General features: G+C 47.2%; 1 protein-coding gene across 3 annotated transcripts; it reads right to left on the reverse strand.

The window, feature by feature from the left end:
- Positions 1-343: 343 nt before the first annotated feature.
- On the reverse strand, positions 344-18,527 carry BID (BH3 interacting domain death agonist; the record flags this gene model as incomplete). 3 transcript variants are annotated; one of them, XM_084206390.1, is made up of 7 exons in its annotated part: positions 344-775; positions 1,953-2,156; positions 2,974-3,116; positions 4,301-4,487; positions 6,314-6,380; positions 7,456-7,564; positions 18,511-18,527. In XM_084206390.1, the coding sequence occupies 5 exons, from the start codon at positions 6,320-6,322 to the stop codon at positions 764-766; spliced, it is 555 nt and encodes a 184-aa protein (XP_084062516.1). In that variant the 3' UTR covers positions 344-763. The 3 variants fall into 3 exon arrangements, with proteins under 3 accessions (XP_084062516.1, XP_084062517.1, XP_084062518.1); XM_084206391.1 differs by lacking the exon at positions 18,511-18,527 and adding an exon at positions 17,856-17,892; XM_084206392.1 differs by lacking the exons at positions 6,314-6,380; positions 7,456-7,564; positions 18,511-18,527 and having other exon boundaries at positions 4,301-4,496.
- Positions 18,528-21,211: the final 2,684 nt, after the last annotated feature.

Raw genomic sequence — 21,211 nt, forward strand, 5'->3', positions numbered from 1 at the left:
TCACAGGTGACACATTTGCCACCTTGTCTGATTATGTATCAAACACCTGAGTCCAAGTTTGTTCAGCATGAGAGGAGACTACAAGATATGCTATTTTTCTTAGGCATATTCAGGTTGCATTCTCAAAAAACTTTCCCTGTGCCTACCCCACCCTTTTCTTTACATTTTTTTCTGTCAGTTTTATTTTTCAAGCAAACAGCAGTGGATGGTTATTGATATTGAAGTATCCTGGTGTCATCCTTCTCTGGGCACACCCCCCCATTCCTCAGGGTTCTGTTCCCTCTTGCTTCCAGCTTCTCATCAAGACAAACATGATTCCCACCCACCCCCCCGCTGATGAACCATCCATTCCATAGCCTGAGTCTCTCCTGGGAAACACATTCAGCATGGCTCAACTGCAGGAGCAGGGCTGGGAAGTGAATAACTAAAGCAAAACACTACAGCTGCTTAGAAAAAACAGAGGACAGACCCTGTGCCTACTGGGCCTGTGGAGGCACAAGGTAGGCTCTGCACAAAAGCTGCTGCTGCTAAATTAAAAAATATTGTGAAAGGAGAGAGGCAAGCACTACTCCCTACAGGTACTGGCAGAGCTGGCAGGCAGCTCACACTACTATTGCTGCTGTGCTAGTCTACAAAAGCCTATCTATGAAGCCCTGCCATCCCTCTCACAGCTGTATCTTAAAAGTTAAAGGTAAATCAAGTAATCTTCATCCATCAAGGAAAGTCTTCTGTGATTCATATGCTCTGCACAGGCCTGGAGAGCTCACTCACCCAGCTGGAGGGAGAGAAACAGAAGGGGCATTATGAACAGCAGCAGGGTTCTTCTCCCGTGCCAAGCCCTGCCCTGTGCCTGCCCAGGGCAGCTCCAGCGTGCACCAACACTGCCCCCTGCTGTGCTCCTGCCCGTGCCAGCAGCAGGGACACTGCCACGGCACAGTGTGGGACAGCCCCGGGGCCCAGCTCCAGCCCTCTCCCTGCCCTTGGTGCTGCCAGCCAGCTGGGGCAGCAGCATGGGCCAGTCTCACACAAGTGACTTAAGTCTGGCACAACTCAGCACCCTGGACTCAAACTGAGTGAAGGGAAGGGCAGGGTTGAAGGACACGGCACAGTGACACCGTGCCCAGGGTGAAGCAAAGTGACAGCGTGAGCCAGGCCCATCTGCAGGTTGCTGCCAACACTGTCCTGGACAAGGCTGCAGTGCAGGAAGGTGCCACAGGCCTGCAGCACAGCCCAACTGTGTCACCTCTGCTTCACAGGGGGGCAGGGTCACAGCCCTGCCCATGCAAATCTCATTCTCAAGGACCACTGAGTCTTACCAGCATTGTGTTTGTCCTCTCTCCTCCCCAGAGCCCTTAATTAGTGGAGCTGGGGCCTCTAGCCTGGCTTGCCTGTGAGCTGCACAGCCTCCCCACCTCTGCCCAAGTGCCAACAGAGAACAAGAATGGATTTGACTATTTGTCATTGCTGGTGTTAATTCTCAAGAGCAATTCCTTTCCCCTTCCAGCTCTCCCAAGGAGAGAGGAGGTGAGGAAGACAAGAGCAGAGACCTCAGGGTCAAGACACTGGGGAAATGCAGCCAGCGGAGCTCAAGTCAGGCTTTCTTTCCCTGAGGGAATGAAAGAATCATTGACCAGAATGTTATTGGTAGAGCTCACTGAGGAGATTGCAGGAGGAGAGGAGCAGTCACAGCTCTCTCTACCCAACAGAACAAATGCACTCTGTTCACTGGCTGCTCTGAGAGGGGGAGCAAGCAGACGTGACATGACCCCCTGAAGCACACTCATTTCCAGAGCTCTGCAGGGACTGACATTGCCTTCTGGCCCAACCTCCAGAGCACTACAGGGAAACCAGCAGGCCACAGGCAGTCCAGAGCTAGGCCACCCCTCAGGGAATAACCCAGGACAGCTAAAAGGCTGGCTGTGACTCCCACAGAACTGTTTGACAGCACTCACCATTTCAACAATGTAGTTGTGGAACTGCCGGTTCATGTAGTTCACAGTGGTGTTAATGACACGGCGTAGAAGGGAGGGCACTGTATTCACAATTTTCTTAGTCAAGACCATTGCTAGCACCAACATTGCCTTCTCCTGTTCCATGTCTGAGGGGATGGCTTGTATGAGCTCCCTCACTACCCTGGACATGTGCTGGGTTATCTCCTGTGTGGAAGGAAGAGAGGGATCTCAGTGCAACAGCTGTGGCAGCAAGGACTCTCAGCAGAGCCTGCCAGGACTGTGCTAACAACTGACGTGCTTGTTGCAACACTCCAGGATGCTGCTCCCCTTCCTCCCAGCCATGGCAACCAGCCTGTTACATTAAAAAACACCCTCAAAAAACTATGGCCCTTGATCCAGATGTAGATCTAATCCTTGGATAGCTTTCCTTTTTAACACAAGAGATCTCAAACTCTACTTCCCTTGCATAGCAGCAAGGCATGTTAGATGCTGCGCCAACTGCACCTAGGAGGGAGCCTAAACCCACTACTACTCCCAACACTGTGCCTATGAACACACTCACAGCATCAGAAAAGGGTCTCATGGCTTGCTGTCGCTTCCTCAGCAAGCTCAGTTAACAAGCACAAGTTAAGCTCCTGTCACTAATCTGCTCAATTTTTACTCATATGATGGCCAGCAGATTTACAGGACTTGGCACCAAAGTGCAAAGATCTTAAGTACCAAAACTAAGCCTTAGCCAGACCATTAATTTTCCAAGATAAGCCACGAGGCCATCAAAAGAAGGACAAAATGGCTCAAAGTCAGTCCTTTTCCACAACCACCATTTCATCATCTGCAGAAGGGAGATGAGCCCAAGGAACCCAATTAACACATTAATTGGGTTATTCTGCCACAGAATCACCTCTAACAAATCTTTAAAGGTAAATGTTTGGGATTAATTTTCAGATACCTTCAAAGTCACAGCAGGAAGGATGCAGAATATTTAAAAGGAAAACTGCTTATCAGGCTGCTTTTCACTCACCTCATTTGACAGATTCTCATTCATAAAGTGCTGCACTAGGCCATTGACTACTCTTTCTTGGATTTCTTTATCAAACTGGTCTCCAATCTCAGCGAGCTGAGCAGCAATGATCCGGATAACCTCTTCATTTGTTGGAGCCAAGCCTGCCAACACAAAGAGCAGAATTTAGTTCACAGGCTGTAGTCAGACCAGGTTCAGTACAGGATACAGCATTTTGCTAATATCCATTAGCAACCTCCTTCCCACCCCGAGTATATTCATGTCAGGTCTAAGAAATTTTGGCAAACGGGTTTGTATCTGTAGTTTAGGTAAAGTGCAGCCTCACCCTGCCCAAAAAAATCAGTGCAGGGCATGTTAGAACATCTCCAACCAAAATTTCAACAGGAAAGTTACTGCCAACATCCTGGCCACAGAGGGGAACTGAGAAACTGTGCAAGACCTTGAAGGTCTTTTTCGACCTAATTATTCTAGACTTGAGGTGACTTGTCAGGATTTGTCTCTTAAGCACCACCTAAAATACAGCACCTCATAGAACAGTTAGAGTTGGAAGGGACCTTGAAAGGCCATCTCATCCAAATGCCCTGCAATAAGCAGGGACATCTTCAACTAGATGAGACTGCTCAAAGCCCCAGCCAAACTGACCTTGAATGTTTCCAGGGGTGGGGCATCCATCACCTCTTTGGGCAACCTGTGCCAGTGTTTTACCACCCTCATTGTAAAAATCTTCCTTACATCTAGTCTGAATCTGTCCTTTTTCAGCTGAGAACCTTGCACCTTGCCCTACCTGCTTTCAGCATGAGACCTATGCAAATTAGTGTGAGAGGGCTATTTACTGTGGCAGCTCCTCCTCACCCTGCTTCAGTTGAGGTCAACGTGCCAGCAGACACACCCTGAGCAAGGGGCAGTAGCCACCCTGCAGATGGTTAGCAAAGCAGGAACAGGACCAGAACTCGAGTTGTTCCAAGATCCTAGCCCAAGTATTGATACTGCCTGAGGAGCAGCATGAGGCCTAACTTAACTGCTTAGTATCACGCTCCTTGAGGGCAGCTATCACCAGTGGCAGCTTTGTGCCTCTGTCTGGTGTGCTGCAGACAAAACCCAGTGACGGGTGCTCTAGAAATCCATGGAGAGAGAAAGTGCTAAGCACCAGCTGTCTTAACCTGAGTGTTAAATTCCCAACCAACACCACCAACAGCCACACAGTGAAGTTTCTCAATAGTGAAAACATTACTCCTCTGAAACAGACAATAAATACAAAGATAGGAAATGGGGAAAGAAAACCACCATGGTTCAGAGAGACATGTGGGATGGAGAAAAGCTTGCTCACCTACATCACCATTCCGGAAGTGGCCGCTCCGATTGCCATCGGTCTGAAGCTCATCGTCATCGTTCCCTTGGTACAACATGATCTGCTGGCTTTGCAGGGAATGCAGCTGGTCTTTGAACTTACAGTCAGAGGATGCCTCCAGGAAGGTGAACAGCAATGCATGCTCCATCTGAAGAGGTCCATTGATCTGCAACATAAGGAGATCACTGTTAAGCCCATGCCTAGAAAATGTCCCACTCAGAGCATCTAGGCATGCACTGTTTTCCAACCCTGACACGTCTCCATGGCCTCCTCTGGGCACAGCATCAGCCAGGGGCTCCACAAGGCCTCAGTAAATGCAGACTGATTCCTGGATATGGACCCACACAGGACTGTCCCATGGGGAATGACAGAAGGCTCTGCTCTTACAAACTGGTGTTGAAAACCCAGCTCACCTTCTCCTCACCTTTCCAGCTGTGGCAATGGCAGCAACCCTGACCAGTTCCTCTTTTGAGACAGGTGTGAGTTCAGCAAAACCCATCCATTTCCCTTACTCACACACCTATGTTTGGAAGGGTTTTACCCCTGTATTTGGGAACTGGGCATTCTACTTGCTGTGCATAAAGAAGGCAGGAGCTCCCCACTTCCATGTAATCAGAGCAGAGCAGTAACAAGGTGGGAAATAGAGATAAGAGCATAAGGCTGCAAAAACCCCCAACATTTCTTCTCCCTCTTCAAAGGAACCTCAACCAGCTCCATAATAAACCTGTTCAGCTCCTCACAGAGACCCAACCAACTGCTCACAAGAAAAGTGACATGAGATGGCAGAACAGTGCCACCTCCAGTGCCACATTAACCCCCAGTAAATGGGCACATGCTGTCTCCATGGTCACACAACCTGCAGCCTTCAAGCAGGGCAGCACAGAGTGCCCAAATTAATAAGGTTGAGGAGGTTCATGAGGCAGGCAGACTGATGAGAGCAAGAGATCCTACTGGAACACCAGGCCTCATAACCAACTAAGGCCTCCAGAAAACAAGGAGACTCCAAAAATTTTAGATAAACAGGTAAGAGAGTAGGATGTGGTATAAGCAAGAAATAAAGTAAGAAAGAAAATCTTTACTCTGGTATGCAGATGGTCTGCCTGTAAGAAAATACTTAGGCCTAATTTAATCTAGGAAGAACAAAAATAGTTAAAGAAGAATGGTTTGTTATGCTGACAATATGCAACCAGGATGAACTTGGTAACTGAAAGGGAGTTTTGAGGAGTGGAACCTTGACATAACCATATCTGACTGGGCAGGCCAAAGGAGGAACAAAGCCAACAAAAGGCAGGGCTCAGAAATGGAAACAAATGGAAAATAAAGGATATGATCAGTCAGAGATGAACAGAAGGCCCACCTTCCATGTTCTGAGCATGCATGTTTACAGACAGCAGTGCAGGTCACCTGGCACCCGAGCTCACTGGGGCACCAGTGGCAATCCCCTTCAACAGCCTGCTGGGCTGGACATTGGGTTTATCCCTGATACTTTTTTAATCATATTGTGTTTAAAAGGCTTGTGGGAGGGCAGAGTAGGGGATTAGAACTGTATCCTAAAATCAGCTGGGCGAGGATGACAGACATTTCAGTTACAGTTCAATGTGTAAGATTTAAGTGTGCTACAGCATCATAATTGTGTTTAACATCACAAAAACCAATGCAATGCGCTGATGACAGGGCTGTGTCCATTCCTTTATTAGTTTCAGCAGTTTGTAGCTTTGTCAATAAACATTGTAGTCTCTTACATAGCTACATCTTCAGCTTGCAGTACCAAGGGGAAGTGTCACACTGAGAGCTGCAAGGAAGCAGCCTTCAACCTAACTGGTTCCATCCACTTCCTTGTATTCAGAGCAGAACACTGCAGAAATTCTGGGAAATTCAAGAAGGACACCAGCCAACACTGAGACTTATTCCCTTCAAAGTATCTCAGGACAAGGGTACCAGAGAACCACTGCACACTGTGAACAGCCGACTTCAGACACGTTTGACTCTAACCTGTTCCATAATGGATTCAGGGAAAGCAGCTCACGTCACCCTCTGCTTCAGACCAGAAATCCTCGTCCTGTGAAAGAGTAAGAAGAAAGAAGAGAGTGAAAGGAAAAAAATTCCCATAAATCCACATCTTGCAGCTGGACTTATGTGTCTGACCATGTCTCACAGTAAATGTCCCTTTTAGTGATGTACAGTCCTATTTCTGGAGAGAGCTGCCCATCACACACCATCAGTCATGAAAAAGGGCTGAGCAAACTACAACTGTCTCAGTGAGAGGGGCCCCGTGAATGAGAGGCACAAATCTCCTTCCTGCCATAGACTGTGCCAGTCAAGTCACACAACCTACAAACAGGGAGGCTAGCTAGGAAGAAGGGAGAAAGCAGGACAGAGCCCAAGGGAAGAGGCACCCAGCAAGGGAAAGCATAGGGCACAGGGGAGCCTCCCTCTCTCCCTCACAAAGGGGAAATGTAGGAGCACAGTGCTCCCTCCTCATCCGGCCAGGAACAGCTGATGGGTGGGTCAGAACCTTGCATTTGGTGCCTTAGACACAGCAGTCCCACACAGCTGCACACACGTCTCTGGTTCAACTCCTGATGAGCAGAGCCTGGCTAAAAGTGGACACTCTCTCCCTACCAAGCCTTCTTCACCCAGGGCAACAACATGGTTGTTATGCACCTGGTTGTTATGAAACAACCAGGGCAACAACCAAGTTGTGATGAAACACCTTCTAAACCAAAAATGGGCTGGAAGCACTGAAGAACCCAAACAAAAGGCTGCTAACCATCAAAGACCTGGGCTAGTGATAAATGACTATTTCACAACAATCCCTCACATCTGTGTTTTAAATAACTAAGCATGCTGGTAGGAAAGAGGGAAGTGAAAACAGAAAGAAATTCAAACCTGAAGCAAAGCACAGTCATATTTTAAGAGACCATGAATCTCCCAACTTTTCAAAGGCTTTTAGAAGTCCAAGACCAAAACACAATCTGCAATGTCTGAAACACACAGCAGCCCACAGGAAGCCTCTTAACCATGAGCTCTTCTTTTCATGAAATTATGGCACACTAACAGCTACAACACAGGCTTATCCCTTGCTGCTTTGCATTTTCCTCTGTTCCATTCAAATCTCTATTGCTGCTACTCACCTCTGCCCTAAGGAGCGTTCTGGCTGGGGAGAGTCCTCTGTCCTGTTCTTTGAGACCTGAAGGGGCTCTGAAACAGGTCACGGTCACTTTTCTTCTGAGCTTGACTTTGCTGGAAGAGACACAGATATTAATTCAGGTTTGAGAACTCAAAACAGAACACTGAGATGAAGAGGAAAGTGGGGATTTAGAATGAAGTCCGTGGCAGGACTTTGATTTGTGCAAACTTGTCCACACAAACAATATTTCTATAGGTTAGGTAGAGGCTCGGTTTGCACATATTCTGGTTTTAGAGATAACATTTCTTTTCAATGCAATTTTCCAACTCTCTGCTTTAAATGAAGAGGCACAGACTGCTCCAGCCCAGCCAGGTGCCTGCTGCACCGGCAGGTGTCAGTGGCTGTGCAGGGAGAAGAGACCTTCAACACACGTGGGTTCTTCCCTTCCCTCAGGGATCAAATCAGCTCTGTGTAGATATAGACACTTCTCAGGCCAAGTCCACAAAAATAGAGACATTAAAAAAAGTCACCCACCATAGCTGCTAATAGCAATTTTGTCTACTCCTACACAGATAAACACACAAACAGAACAATGAAAAGTTCCACCACACTCCAAAGTACTAATATGGCAAAAGATGAAGACAAGGGAGCCTGAACACAACTTCACAAACTGAATTTTCTAAACCAAAGATTGACCACCCATGCAGTGAATGACCCTGAAGGCAATACCTGCCCTCAGCTAAGCAAGTTCTGCTTGGGTGGTCAAAAACACACCAGAGAAGAAGAAAAAGGATTTCACTCCATCCCAAAATGGCTTCCTACTTCTACAGTACAGGGCAAATTATTTTTTATTTTAGTCAATTAGTAATTACAGGAACCTCAAGTTTTATATAACTACTTTGAATCAATGCAAAGGGCTTTGATAGTCATGGAGTTCCTGCTGCAAAGTCAAATTCCTTAATGGAATCTCAAAAAAAGAACCCCAAAAAAGTAAAATGTAATCATGCTGATACCATTCAAATTTTTTAATCATTATGACTTCGGAATCCTGGTAGTTTTAGATTTAGTTTGAGACTGTTTCTGGTGGAGGGAAAAAGGTTACCTTATATTGGGTAAAAAGAATCTTTAGTTGGAAAAGGAGAATAGACTGATAAAGAGTACAAACACCATCTGCACTCAGATTCAGAGTCAAACTAGAACATTTGCTAAGGCTACTTTAGTACTGCTGAAATCTTGGAATGAATTTTTACAGAGTATGATATTTTAATTGAAACATCAGCTAATTTTAATACACTGTTCATTTTTTACTTCAATTCACTCAGACAAATGAACTTTGCGAGAAGCTCATATTTCTTCGTGAGAAATGAGCTGCTTCTGAGAAATCAGTAAATGCCTTGAAGTGTTCAACACATAACACTACAACCTGTTCTTTCTCTCTTTCTTAGGAAAAAAAAATGAAGGGGGTACTTTAACCACAAGTTTAAGACCCTTAAATCAGTTCTATGGAATCAATGTAGGGCATGTTCATTCCAACTCAACATTGCATGGGATGCAGGACTGTGGGAGAGGCATACGGCAAGAAAACAATTACAGTTGGAGAAGCACATCCACCAGCAGCCTGTCAGTGCAGTAGGAAAGACCTCATTCCACCCACACACAGCAGTTTTCACAAGTGAACTCTGTGGATGCTTCCTCCAGGGCTCTTTAGATGGGGCTGAGCACACCCTGAGGGATGGGACTTCCTGCTCTTCAGCAACACAGCTCCTTCAGGTCTGGTGTCCCATCTTCTGTTTCTCCCTCTCATCCCCAAGTTACACCATCCTTTAAATCTCACAAGGAACTCACCAGAGGAGCTTTTCCCATCTGCAGCCCAGCAATGAGAGGTGGCATCACTAGAGGCAAGAGCAGGCAGGGCCAGAACCCCCTGAATCCAGGGGAAGGAGAGATGGCACTGCAAGTTTGCAAGTTGGAAAGGAGGGAGAAGCCTGGACTGCAAGACAATTGGCACTCCATGCCTCTCTCCCACATCAAGCAGTGAGGGGTAATCCAAAGGAAAAGCATCACACACTGTGTAACACCATGGTTACCTGCTGGGGGGGCTCCCCACAGCTCTCAGGGCTACCATAACAGCAGCAGGTCCCAGAAGCCCTGCAGAAGTGCTGAGTCACCCTACAAATCAGTTTTCATCTCCACACTTGTGCTTCACCTTCAAGGCAGCTCAGAAAAGAAGCCACCCCACAAACAGTGCCTCTGCTTACCATCACTTCCCCTCAGATTCTTCACCTCTCCTCACAGCTCAGCTTGAGTTACTATTTCAGCTGCAGCAGACATGTCTGGTCAGGAAAACACTTTTCAGCAGGGAAGGCACTGTAAAGACTGACTCCTTTAATACTGTGTCTGGCTTATGGGTCAATGGACCTATTGTGTGAGCTGTCAAGATGTTTATGTCTCACGTTTGAGTTAGGAGCAATTAAAATCTCCAAAGCAGAAACCACAATAAAGCATCAGTCACTGCAAAGTCAAAAACTTCCCATCTGAGTATTGCTTTCCCTGTGTGGCAGCTGAAAGGTAAGAACTTTGGGTGTGGCAGACAGGATGACATCATTATAGGGAGAGGTAAAACAGTGACTATTTCTCCCTTCCAGGGCCTGGTGGCACTTGCCTGTCCTGTAGGCAGATATTTCACTGCTGAGCTACACAGCAAGGGCATCATTTTACAGGCAGGGAAACCAAGTATTTTGTATGTCCTGACATTTTAAATCCATATATCAAACCATAACCACTCAATTTTACTATCCTCATGAGAACCTGCCACAGGCACAACTACTTTACATATCCAGTCACTACTGAAAAATAAAGAAAGAGAAACAGCACCACAAACTTAGGAAGTTCCTTACTTGAGGATATTCTGAGCGGTGCCACTGTTGTCTGCAGCACTTAGGTCAGGAAAGTGTAGGTAAATACCACATCACAGAGCCCAAAGTCACCAAAAGCAACGCTACACTTCTAGCCCATAAACCCAACAGGAACTAAACAGCCCATGGAAGGTACCTTGTTGGTGTGCCAAACCAAGAGTGCTGAGTAAATAGGATGTTATCATCACCACAGGAAACCTGTCCTCACTGCTCCTTACCCTGCAAAGGATTTGCCAGCCTATACCAGTGTTTAGAATACCCCAAGATTTGAGACTCACCCCTAAAGCAGAATTTGCTTCTAGGCTCTAGAAAGAGAAGCAGTGTGGTGGGAGAACAGAGACATTGCAATGTGTAAGCCAGGTGAAGCATGGGCTCAACAAGACCCTCTGGCCATGTATAGATGCACGTACACACAGAGCTGTGAAAACTGGGAAACTAAAGGATGGTTTGGTACCTCTGGTTAACACCAAAGCTATTGGCTTGGAGAGTGTCAGCACTTTCCTGGCCACAGGGAACACTGTTTCCAGACCAAGGGTATTTTGCACCCGTTTGGCTCTGAGGGAGGATGCAACATCAAGAGCTCGTTTTGGAAGTACTAAACTGACAAGCCATGAGGAGCATTCTTGGAGATACCAGCAGCTCAGTGGCCCAGAGCAGGACACACCTCCTCCCCCCGTCACTTGCAGTTTATTTGCTTGCTTCTTGGGAGGAATGCCCTGTTAGTCAGGAATCATGAGACTACTTAAAATCCAACCAGGATAACCGCTGCCTGATACTCCTAAGCAGGACAGCTGATTTCTTGAGGTTTTCAGCTTTGGTTTCTCTTCCTTTCATCTTCAAATTGCCTCCTCCTTTAGGATATAAATAACGCCACTACCGACCTCTCAAGCAAGGGAAAACAAAACCCAGCACCAACATAAAGCCATTTATTCCTCATACCCTTGTTGAAAAACATGCCAAATACTTCACTACTGCCTTAGCTGGGGCATTTTTACTTTTGCTTCTTTATTCTGCTTTAGTACAGAATTATCATCTCAGCCTGGACAACAAGCACCCTTAGCTGTGTATTTTGGCTTAGAAATACATTTCACTCTTTGTTTAAAGAGGGCTTATCTTCCTTTTTAGAAGAAAAACTTTATTAGAGACAACTCTAAAAAGAAGCTCTCCATAGGTTTTTTTGATAGAAGTTTATTTAAGTTTCTGAAGGTCTTTTGTCTTTTCACAATGACATGAATTGCAGCAATCTTCCAGTTATCAGGGAAGTACTTTGACTTCTTAGGAAGAAAAACATCAAAATCCCTCATCAACCACCCTTCTCATCTGGCTCAAAAACCTCAGGTGACCAGCCCCCACGCAGCACATGAATGAGTAAGAAGGAGCACTGCCATATTACTAATGCTCTTAAAAAAAACCAGCTAGGCAGCAGGAACTTTTCATCAGTGTTGTTTCTGTATTGGATCAGTGACAGAGGCAGCCTGACAACATTTTATTCTTCAGCAGCCAGCCCACAGACACAGCGGAGCTTAAACTGAGTCAGCAAGAAGCCTGCAGTTGGAATTTGAATTCAGCTAACTACAGCTGGACCCAAAGAGGATTTCCACATGTTTTGGGCACAGCCAAGCCTAAGAGGCAAGGGCAGGACTTGGATCTTGGCTGTCAGAGTGCAGGCAGTTTCCAGGATCTGGCACTGGGATGAGTTTTTCCCCTCTGCTGTTGAGCAAAGGAACTCCAGCCTGATAAACTCTTCCTGCACTTCACCTCCTAGCTAAGGTTAGGGAAATACTTCTGTCTTTCCTCGGGGCCTGGCTGGAGGGAGCAGAGCAAACCCTGATAAAAAAGCACCATCATCACTATCACACAAGACTGCTGCTCTTTGCAGGGCTGGCTTCCTGTTCAAAATGTTAACTACTGCAGCCCAGCAGATGCAACAGACCCCTGCTATAATGGCACAGTGCATGTGCAAGGAGTTCTTATGTTTGCCTCTTGGAAATGATGGAAAAGCAGGAAGCACTGAAGAATCACAGTTCCAGTGTTTTGACATTATCAAGGAAGGACAAACAGACTGAGAGCAGGCAGTACTGGAACAAACTCCAGCCATCACTGGTGATGTGCAAGTGATGGTGTCCAACCAGAGAAATGCAAGACTTGCTTCTGAATTTAGAGCATGCCCCAGCTGGGCCACGGGCACCCTTGCACTCTGGCAAAGCTGCTTTTACACTGGAGCAGTTCCTGCAGCAGACACAGCCCCAGCACTTGGCAACAGTGCTCTGAGAGTTGCAGGTGCCCCTTGGACAGGCTCTGCCAGCCATAGGATCTCAGAAAGTGGGACTGGATAGAGGAACTGCCATGCCACCTACAGGACAAAAGAATGCTCCTGATTTTAGTTTTAATACATGCACTACTGTTCAGTGCCAGCATGAGCACGGAGCAGCCATCAGTCAGAAAATCAGGAATGCCACGTCATTTTGCAACCTGCATGCATTTCACAGCTGATAGCAGCAGTAAAGAGGAATGTAAATCTGTCTTTCCTTTGCCTGACTGGCAAGTTAGATAAGCAAAGCAAGAAACTGGTCAGAAGTAATTAAAAAAAGAATTCAAAAAGACAGCTTTATGGACACAGGTGGCCCCTAACAGTAGCACTCCCTCTGCCTTTCAGGCCATATGAGTAGGCAAGAACTGCCTTTCCAGACTGGTAAGCACCAGGGATATCTGCACTGCTTTCTGGAATAAACAGAAGCTGTAAAGATGCTTCAGTGTGAAGTTTAAATACTGGACCAGAGTAGCCCATCAGAAATGACACATTCAAAGAACAACACTTCAGCACTTCAGGGGCTCCCTGCTTAGCTAAAACAAGGGTGCTGATGCAACAGCCAGGATTGCACTCATGATGCTGCTAAGCAATGATTCAATGCAATGGACAATTTACTGTCAAGGGAATTCTCACAGCTGGTATTCTTCAGAATTACTTCAGTGGAGCCTGCTCACCCTCTCAGGCTCTGAACATTCATCATAAAAACATCCAAAGCATTTCTAAGAAAGTGGTACAAAGACAAATCTTCACAGCTGCACACTCATGCGTTCTGACAGCATCCACAACCCTGTGTCAATATTTGACATCTTTCCCAGAACATAAAAATGAATTTTCAATAGGCTCCTCTCCTCCTAAACATCAAGTGTATCAGAGATGTCAATGTCTCTTACATGCCTCAGTTTTATGAATCAACTGTGCACCAGCACAGACAGCCAGATATGATCCCCAGAAGGGAAGTCTGACACAGATCCTTTGATTCCCATCTCCCACTGTGCTGCACTGCAACCTCCATTCCCACCATGGCAGTTAAACTGATGAAGCCAGTACAAAAAGATTTTTTAAAAAGCAATCATGATAATCTTGAAGGAATCTCTTATGACAGGAGCCCAGAAATCCTCAAGAATCTTAAAAAGAAAGTTGTGCATCAAACCAGGCAGCCAAAAATAACAGTAACTCCATTCATACTGTGATCAAAGCTGTTTGACAGCAGCAGCTCATACACTGTCAGCATAAAAGAAAGCATCATCTCTTTTAAACACCTTCCACAGTGATACAGAGCTAAGAAAATACTCATTCCCAAAGATACACTGCAGGAGCCATTTGGGAACTGTGACAGGAAAGCTGCAAATAGGTGCCTGCAGGAGTACACATTTCCTAGTGCCAGGCAAACAGGAGATGCCTCAGCACGTTGCTTCTTCCACTCAACGCCTACAGGCTCTCTCAGCTGTAGGTCTACACACACAGTGAGAAAACATCTGTAATTCTAGGAGAAAATACATGACTGTGCATGAAACAAAGCAAGACTATTTCACTTTCAGTTCTACCTTAGGAGGAATGGGTTGATGTTGAAACACAGGAAGAGCTTACAAAGCCAAAATACAGCAACTGCTGATCTAAGGGGATTTGTTTCACGTGGCTGCCAATCCAAAGGTGTTACAGCAATTATACTGAACAACCAGAAGCTACACTTACTAAGGAACATATGTGTCCTTTAAAGACGAAGGAAATAGTCCAAAATATTAGAGAGACCTGGGTATTGCCCATTCTATAAACAGCAGTAAGAGCACTAGAAACTGGCCAAAGGTCACAGCAACAGCATTTTATCAGGAAATAGAGCAGGCTTGCAGACATTTTAACAAGAATGCAACATCCGCGTGTGCCATGATTGCACACGCAGCCCAACACCCCTACTGATACTTTAGTGAAGCTGAATAAAAGCTCTGAGAGTTTACAGGAAAGTGGGGAGCAAGCTACTGAAGTAGGAGTTTAAAGCCCCAATGACACTGTCCTCTCATGGGAGAAAGAGCAGAATTCCCATAATGCATGAAGGGCTACAGCCCCTTCCTCATGTTTGCCAGCAAGGGCAGCCCAGCCAAAGCCCACCTGTGCCAAGCAGTGCCATGGTGGTGAAAAGAGACAGGGAAAGCAGCAGACTGGATCAAGAGCAGAAGTCACCAAATGCCCAAGGCAGTGCTAACAAGGCTCCCAGCCACAGGGCTACTCAAGGGGAGGGGGCTGAAGGATTCTTGGAGCAGCTGCTGCCAAGAAGGGTGTGAAAGAGATATCAACACAGCCCTGTGCTCTGCATGGAGCAACTGCTTCAGAAAGCACTCAGGAGGCAATCCCTGCCATCTCATCCAGGTGCAAGGAGGTGCCTAATCTACACCACTGGCAGCTCCACAGAGTCCTGTTCTCTTCCCAGGATGGACGAGCTAACAGCAGGATGTCAGGACATGGTTCACTACAGACATCTGGTACAAATCAAGGCAATCACAGAAGCTTAACAGATTGCTACCAAACCTAAAGAATGACATTAGGCACTGTGTGACTCAACATTTCCTCCTATATTTTATCCCTCCTTTGCCTATGTCCTTCTTATCTTGTCTGGGTCAAAAAAATCAGACTTGTAAAATACCTGAGGAAGGGACCCCCCATGCACATACTATAATCATAACTGATAAGCTTTAATTAAAGCTAAACTCACCACTCTGCAACCTCTTCCAACCCCAAGCAAAGCCATCCAAAACTAAAAGGGGCTCAGACTTCCAAGAGTTTTGCGTGTTTGGCTACTCACCAATTAGAAATACTTTCATGTACTTGGCTTTGCACAGTACACAGATGTGCAGGTAATTCCAGTCCCCAAAACTCTGTACTCTGGCACAGACAAAAAGCCATAGCATGGCAAGAAAAAAAGGAGAAGCCAGCTCCTTGAGAAAAAAGCCAACCCAAAATTGATAGTAAATTCTGCTCTTTCACTCATCTAGGAACTGCTAAGCAGAGAAAATGAAACCTGCCCATCTGCACACAATTCCCCTCAGCAGAGAAACCGCAGACTAGGCTGGCTCTTTCCTGCTGGGGAGTTCATACCCAGAGGCCAAAGGAGCTGCCTTATCAAGGAACCAACATCTCAAGGCTGTTCCTCCACAGTCTCACCAGCACTCCTTGCACCAGGCACAAAACCTGTTCAGAGTTATAAGAGACAGTCCCTTCTGCCCCCTCGATGACTTCCAAGCACCAGGCTGCCCCCGGAAGGTCTCCAAAGGTGACTGTCACTAGATTTATGTGTCTGCCTGCTTCCACTCAAAACATTTTCATTCTATTACAGAAAAAAAAAACCCAACCCTGTTTGATCTGTCAGCTCCTCAGACTCCTGCTGAGTGTGGATGACTCCTGTCATCCTGTTGCAGAGGAAAACACAATTTAGGGAAATGTGGCATAAATTACTTCCGGTGAGAGTGTTCAGTGAATACACACCCACCCCATATAATTCCCTAATTATATATCACAGTTCTTACTGATTTAGGATCTAACAGAAATAAAAAGCCACACTGAGCACCTCTGCAAGGCCCTCAGAGTGTCCTGGTTCTGGGTTCAGGCATGCCCAAATGCCAGGAGCACAGGCTCCAGGTTTGCACAGGCAGCCCTGGTGGAGTGCTGTACACTGTTCTGCTGCCTGTGCACAGAACACCGAGCTGAACTCACAGCCTCAGCTGGCCTGATCTGGTTTTAAGAAATCGGGAGGGCAGGAACCCAACAAAACCACCTAACCAAAAATCAGTCACATTTTTTCTTCTTAAATTCAGCAAATGTCACCAGATGCAAACAAGAAAGGGCTGACAAATCAGAAGGGGAGGTTTGTCCCACCAGCCTTTCTTGGTACAGGGCAGCCTATCCACAGGTTTACAATCACCTGTTACACTCTGCACATGCAAAATTAAGTGTTTCACCTCAGCAGGTCCCTAAGCCCTGCCAGTTCCCTCTAATGAAAGACAAGAGACCTAGAAAGGAAGACAAGAAAATGGGAAGAGACAGGTTGCAGAAATCCAAGGGAATAACAGGGTACTAGAATGTTACTTTTTATACAATGCATTCCCCCAGTGTTTTTGTGTAACATCAGTGGCACAGAAGAGATCTCCAAAAATGGGTGTTGCAAAATTATTCTAAAGACACCAAACAGCACTAAAGTCATGTAAAGAGGTTGCAAAGGAGAGGAAAAAAAAACCCACACAGAAAACCCCTTCTTTTTAAATAACACCTTTCAAGATGTTATGCTTCCACAGGCAGGTGAAAACAGTTTCAGTCTGATTAGTGACAAGAAGTTATAACAGAACAAAACCCACTCTTCCCCACAGGTGGACTTTTGCAAAAAGTCCTTTACCAAAAAAACAAACCAAAACAAAAACCTCAAAAACAATTTCCTGTCGGGGAACTACTTTGCTCTTTCCTCCACTAAACACTTTAACCGTTTTGAACGGATAACAAGTATCCCATGAAAAGACTATGGTCCAGATACTCCAAGAGACATAAAGAAAATTTCACCGTTTCTGAAATAAGCATTGACTTCCTGAATGAAGAGTAGAGATTTAAATAACTCTGAGGCACTATGCCTTCTTTTATTATTATTAAAGCTACAAAATATTATTATCTAAAAGAGAGAAGAACATCCCCCCTTTGCCAAACCCAGCAGTTTCAGAGCCAGTGTCACTCCAAGGTACAGAGATCATCACCAGACCATGTAACTTACAGAAATACTTTTCTAAGGAAGGAACCCTGCTCACTCTGTTCCCTTCCACTTCACACACAGTGCGCAGTCTCCTGCTCCAGCCTTCACTCACCCTGAACTCAACACATCCGTGTGTCACCGGGAATGTGAGCGCAGCTCACGGGGAACAAAGGGCCAGCCCCAGGCGCTCACCACCTCCACTGGCAGCCAGACACCTACAGCTTTGGGGAAGGCAAGGAGCAGAGAAAAAAAAGCTCTGCTGAATAGCTGAACTGAGTCATCTGTACAAATCACCTGCTCTCCTTAACAAGTTAGGTTAGCGCTATTATTGGAAATCCTTGCCTTGCCTTCTTGCTGGAGCTGCCACTCCCACATCCCGCGGCTGAGGGGTCGCCGCCAGAGGATTAACTCTTTGCACTGCCCGGCCAACACCGCTCGTGTCTGACAACTCTCACCAGAAACTGAGGGCGAGATGCTGCACTTCTCCACGCAGTCCAAAGGCAAAGAGAACTTTTTGCGGTTTCAGGAAATATCACCTGAGGGGGAGGGAGGCCGGTCCGCGACAGAAGCAGGGAGGAGGGGAGGCGCGGAGCGGCCAGATCCCGCCGGGGGAAGCAGCGGAGGGGCCGGGGTCGATGGCAGAATGGGGGGTTCTCCCAGCACGGGCGAGGAGGGACGAGCGGGACAGAGGCAGCGACCGAGCAGGAAACGGAGCAAAGGAAGAAAAAACCGCACCGCTGAAACGCAAGGCCGGGTTCCGCGGGCAGAATGGAACCGGGCGACCGGCCGGGAGGCAGAGGAGTTTCCAGCAGCCAGAAGAAAAAGCAGAACGCGCACACGGAGCCCCGCAGGGTCACTTCACCCCCAAGGCTGCGAGCTGCAGCCGCCACCTCCGGCTTCGGCGCTGATGCCCCGCGGTCCCGGAGCCAGCGGGCCCGACACTCGCCCCAAGCCCGCCACGGCCACCGGCGCTACCCGGGCGGGGCCGCGCAGCGCCGGGTCTCGGAGCGCGGCCGGGACGCCGCCCATGCACACCCCGCGAGCTTCCCGCCCGACGCGGTGCCGCCGCCGAACGGCTCCCGCGGCTGAGGAGCCACATGCAACACTCACCAGGACCCGAACCAGGAGCGCAATGCTGAAGGCGCTGCAGAACGCGCGGTATTTGAGCGGGAGGCAGGCCCCGCCCCGCTCGGGAGGCAGGAGGGCGGGCGGGGGGAAGGCGTGCGGCGCGCGGCACGCGCCACAGCGAGGGCGTGAGGCCGGAAGGGCCCGGGAGCCGCGATCCGCCCGGTCCAGGCTCCGCCACAGCCCCCCGGACCGCGGTCCGCGCTCTGGAATTCTGATGGGTCCCGACCTGGTGCTGCTTGGCCAAAGGGTCCTCATACGCCATCTACAGCCACTTCTCTCCCCGCCATATAAATGCAGATTTTCTTTTAAGATCGTTTTATGGGCTTAAAATCACAGAACCAGCTAGGTTGGAGCTCTGAGCTCATCGGCTCCAACCTGTGACCAAACACCACCTTGCCAACACGGCACTGAGTGCCACATCCAGGCTTTCTTAAACACCTGCAGGGACGGTGACTCCACCAGCTCCCTGGGCAATTTAATTAATCCCATTCCAATCTAATCACCTTTCTGTGAAGAAATTACTCCCAATGTCCAACCTGATCCTCCCCTGATGCAATTTAGGACTTTGTGCACTCATTCTGTCACTTGCTGCCTGGGAGAAGAAGCAGGCCCCACCTGGCTAAAACCTCCTTTCAAGTCTAGCAGTACAGTCCTACTTCACCAAATTACTACTTAATACAGCCTTACACTTCAACATAGCTCTGTTTAGAGCAATGCTTACCTGGTATTCAGTACAGTTGTCCTTCCTGAAACATTTTCCTTCCTAACATGCCCAGTCACGGTGCCAGTGCCATGCTCAGGCTTTGGATGGCCCCACAGGCTGTGCTGGGGTGCCTGATCTTAGGGCGCTTTTTAAAGGGTTTTAAAGTCCGGGATTCTAAGAAACAGACCGAGCCAATTCTGATTCAGGTCTGAGTCATGTTGGCTTCCCACTGGGAATAGTGTTGGGAGGAAAAAAAAGATCCACAAATATGTACATTTCAAGGAAGTGAAGAGAAGTTTATTTCCTGAAGTTGTTTAGCTTTGTCCTGCAAAGTCAGCACTGCCCCAAGCAGCACTGTCCCCCTCTCTCCCTTCTGCCCAAAGTGTGTTTATTTATTTAAGAAATCACTGTGGGCTCCTTTTATATCCATTCGTTTCTGGTATCTGAGTAATATGGATTATATATTTATATAGAACATGTGAATAAGCAAAAAGAGATGTTATCTCTCGCTTACAGAAAGCCATGTGATTTCTGCACCTGAGACATGCAGAAGAGCACCACACACTCAGCAGGTTAGGAAATACTAGTTTATCCACTTTCCTGGTATCTACAGGCATTTACACTGTTCCCAAGGTGCCAAGGCAAAATAGCACTTTTCCCAGAGCTGGTTTCTGGAGCAGGGTTTTGGGTTTTTTTTGTTCCTTATTTTGAGTGCTTCTAAAAAGATGCAGGCTAAGGAAGGAGACAACTCTTCATATCCCTCAAGTAATATTTATAAAATGAAGCATGAGGCCCCTTCTTCCCTGTGGCTCCAGGAGGAGGTGCAGCCACATGCCAGCACTGTTGCTTTCACCCACTATAGGGTCATTTTTCTGCTAACTGCTCCATTGCTGCTGATGCTTAGGATTTAAAGCAGGAAGATACACTCAGGACCTGCTGGAATTCTTAAGAGATGTGTGGCCAGGTAGAATCCTTATAGGAATAGGATTCATTCTCCAATATGTGTGACTTAAAAATGCAGTTACTGATGCAGACAGCAATTTCTAATTGCTGTCACAGCACTGATGGAGACGACTTTAAAAAAAAAAAACTCTATAAAAACATGAGGGAAGCCAGAATGGCAGGGGGTTGGAGGCACGACTTTCCCTTAGTTATTTTTCCTGACAAGTTACATTCATTGTGTTTAGCCAGGCCGAGTACAGCCAGGAAGGCTGTATAAGATAAAATATATCTGCTGCTGCCAGAAAGAGGCTCTGCACACTTGTTAATGAACCCACTGACACCCTTCCTCCCGTGCTCCCGAGGGAACATTTACCCTCCCACCTCGGTAAGGTCCCTGCTTTCCTCACCTCTGCAGGGAAGGGGTTGTGGTTCTGTGCCAAGGGGAACATGCAGGGTGGGTGAGGCAGCTCCCTGGGCATGGAATGCCACCTGTGGAAAGGTCAGAGGCTTCTGAAGGCTACTTTCATTTTCAAGGGAAAATGAAAGGAGCAGCTGCCACCAGGCTGACCTCCTGGGGTGGAGTTTACTTATTAGAGGGTCTTTTAGTGGTGCAATTTCAGAGCTAATCTGTGCAGGAGCACTCATCTCGAAGGGCCGGCGTAGGTTTTGCCCAAACTAGCAACAGGTAAAGCTCTTCCTAGACCTGTTGTTCCAGCCATAGTTTGTAAAACAGCAGAATGTCTTTGCTCCTAATTGGGATTGAGGACTAACAAATTTGCAATATAACTTTAAAAAGCCATGATCTAGTGTTGGAAACTATGGATGTGAGCCAACCTCCTGTGTCCCAGAGTCCAGCAGTCACTTTCCAGACATTCCATTTTTCTTCCAGCATCAAGTGAGAAATCCTTATGGACTGGCCTTTTGACAGCAGAAAGATCCCCCGATCCCTGGGTACCCACAGCTTTCTCCCACTACTATTTTTATTCCCACTACTATGGGGGAGCGAGAGACCAAAAGAAGAGGAAGAATTGTAAGGTT

The sequence above is a fragment of the Fringilla coelebs genome, assembly GCF_963513975.1.
Source record: "Fringilla coelebs genome assembly, chromosome: 5".
Lineage (NCBI taxonomy): Eukaryota > Metazoa > Chordata > Aves > Passeriformes > Fringillidae > Fringilla > Fringilla coelebs.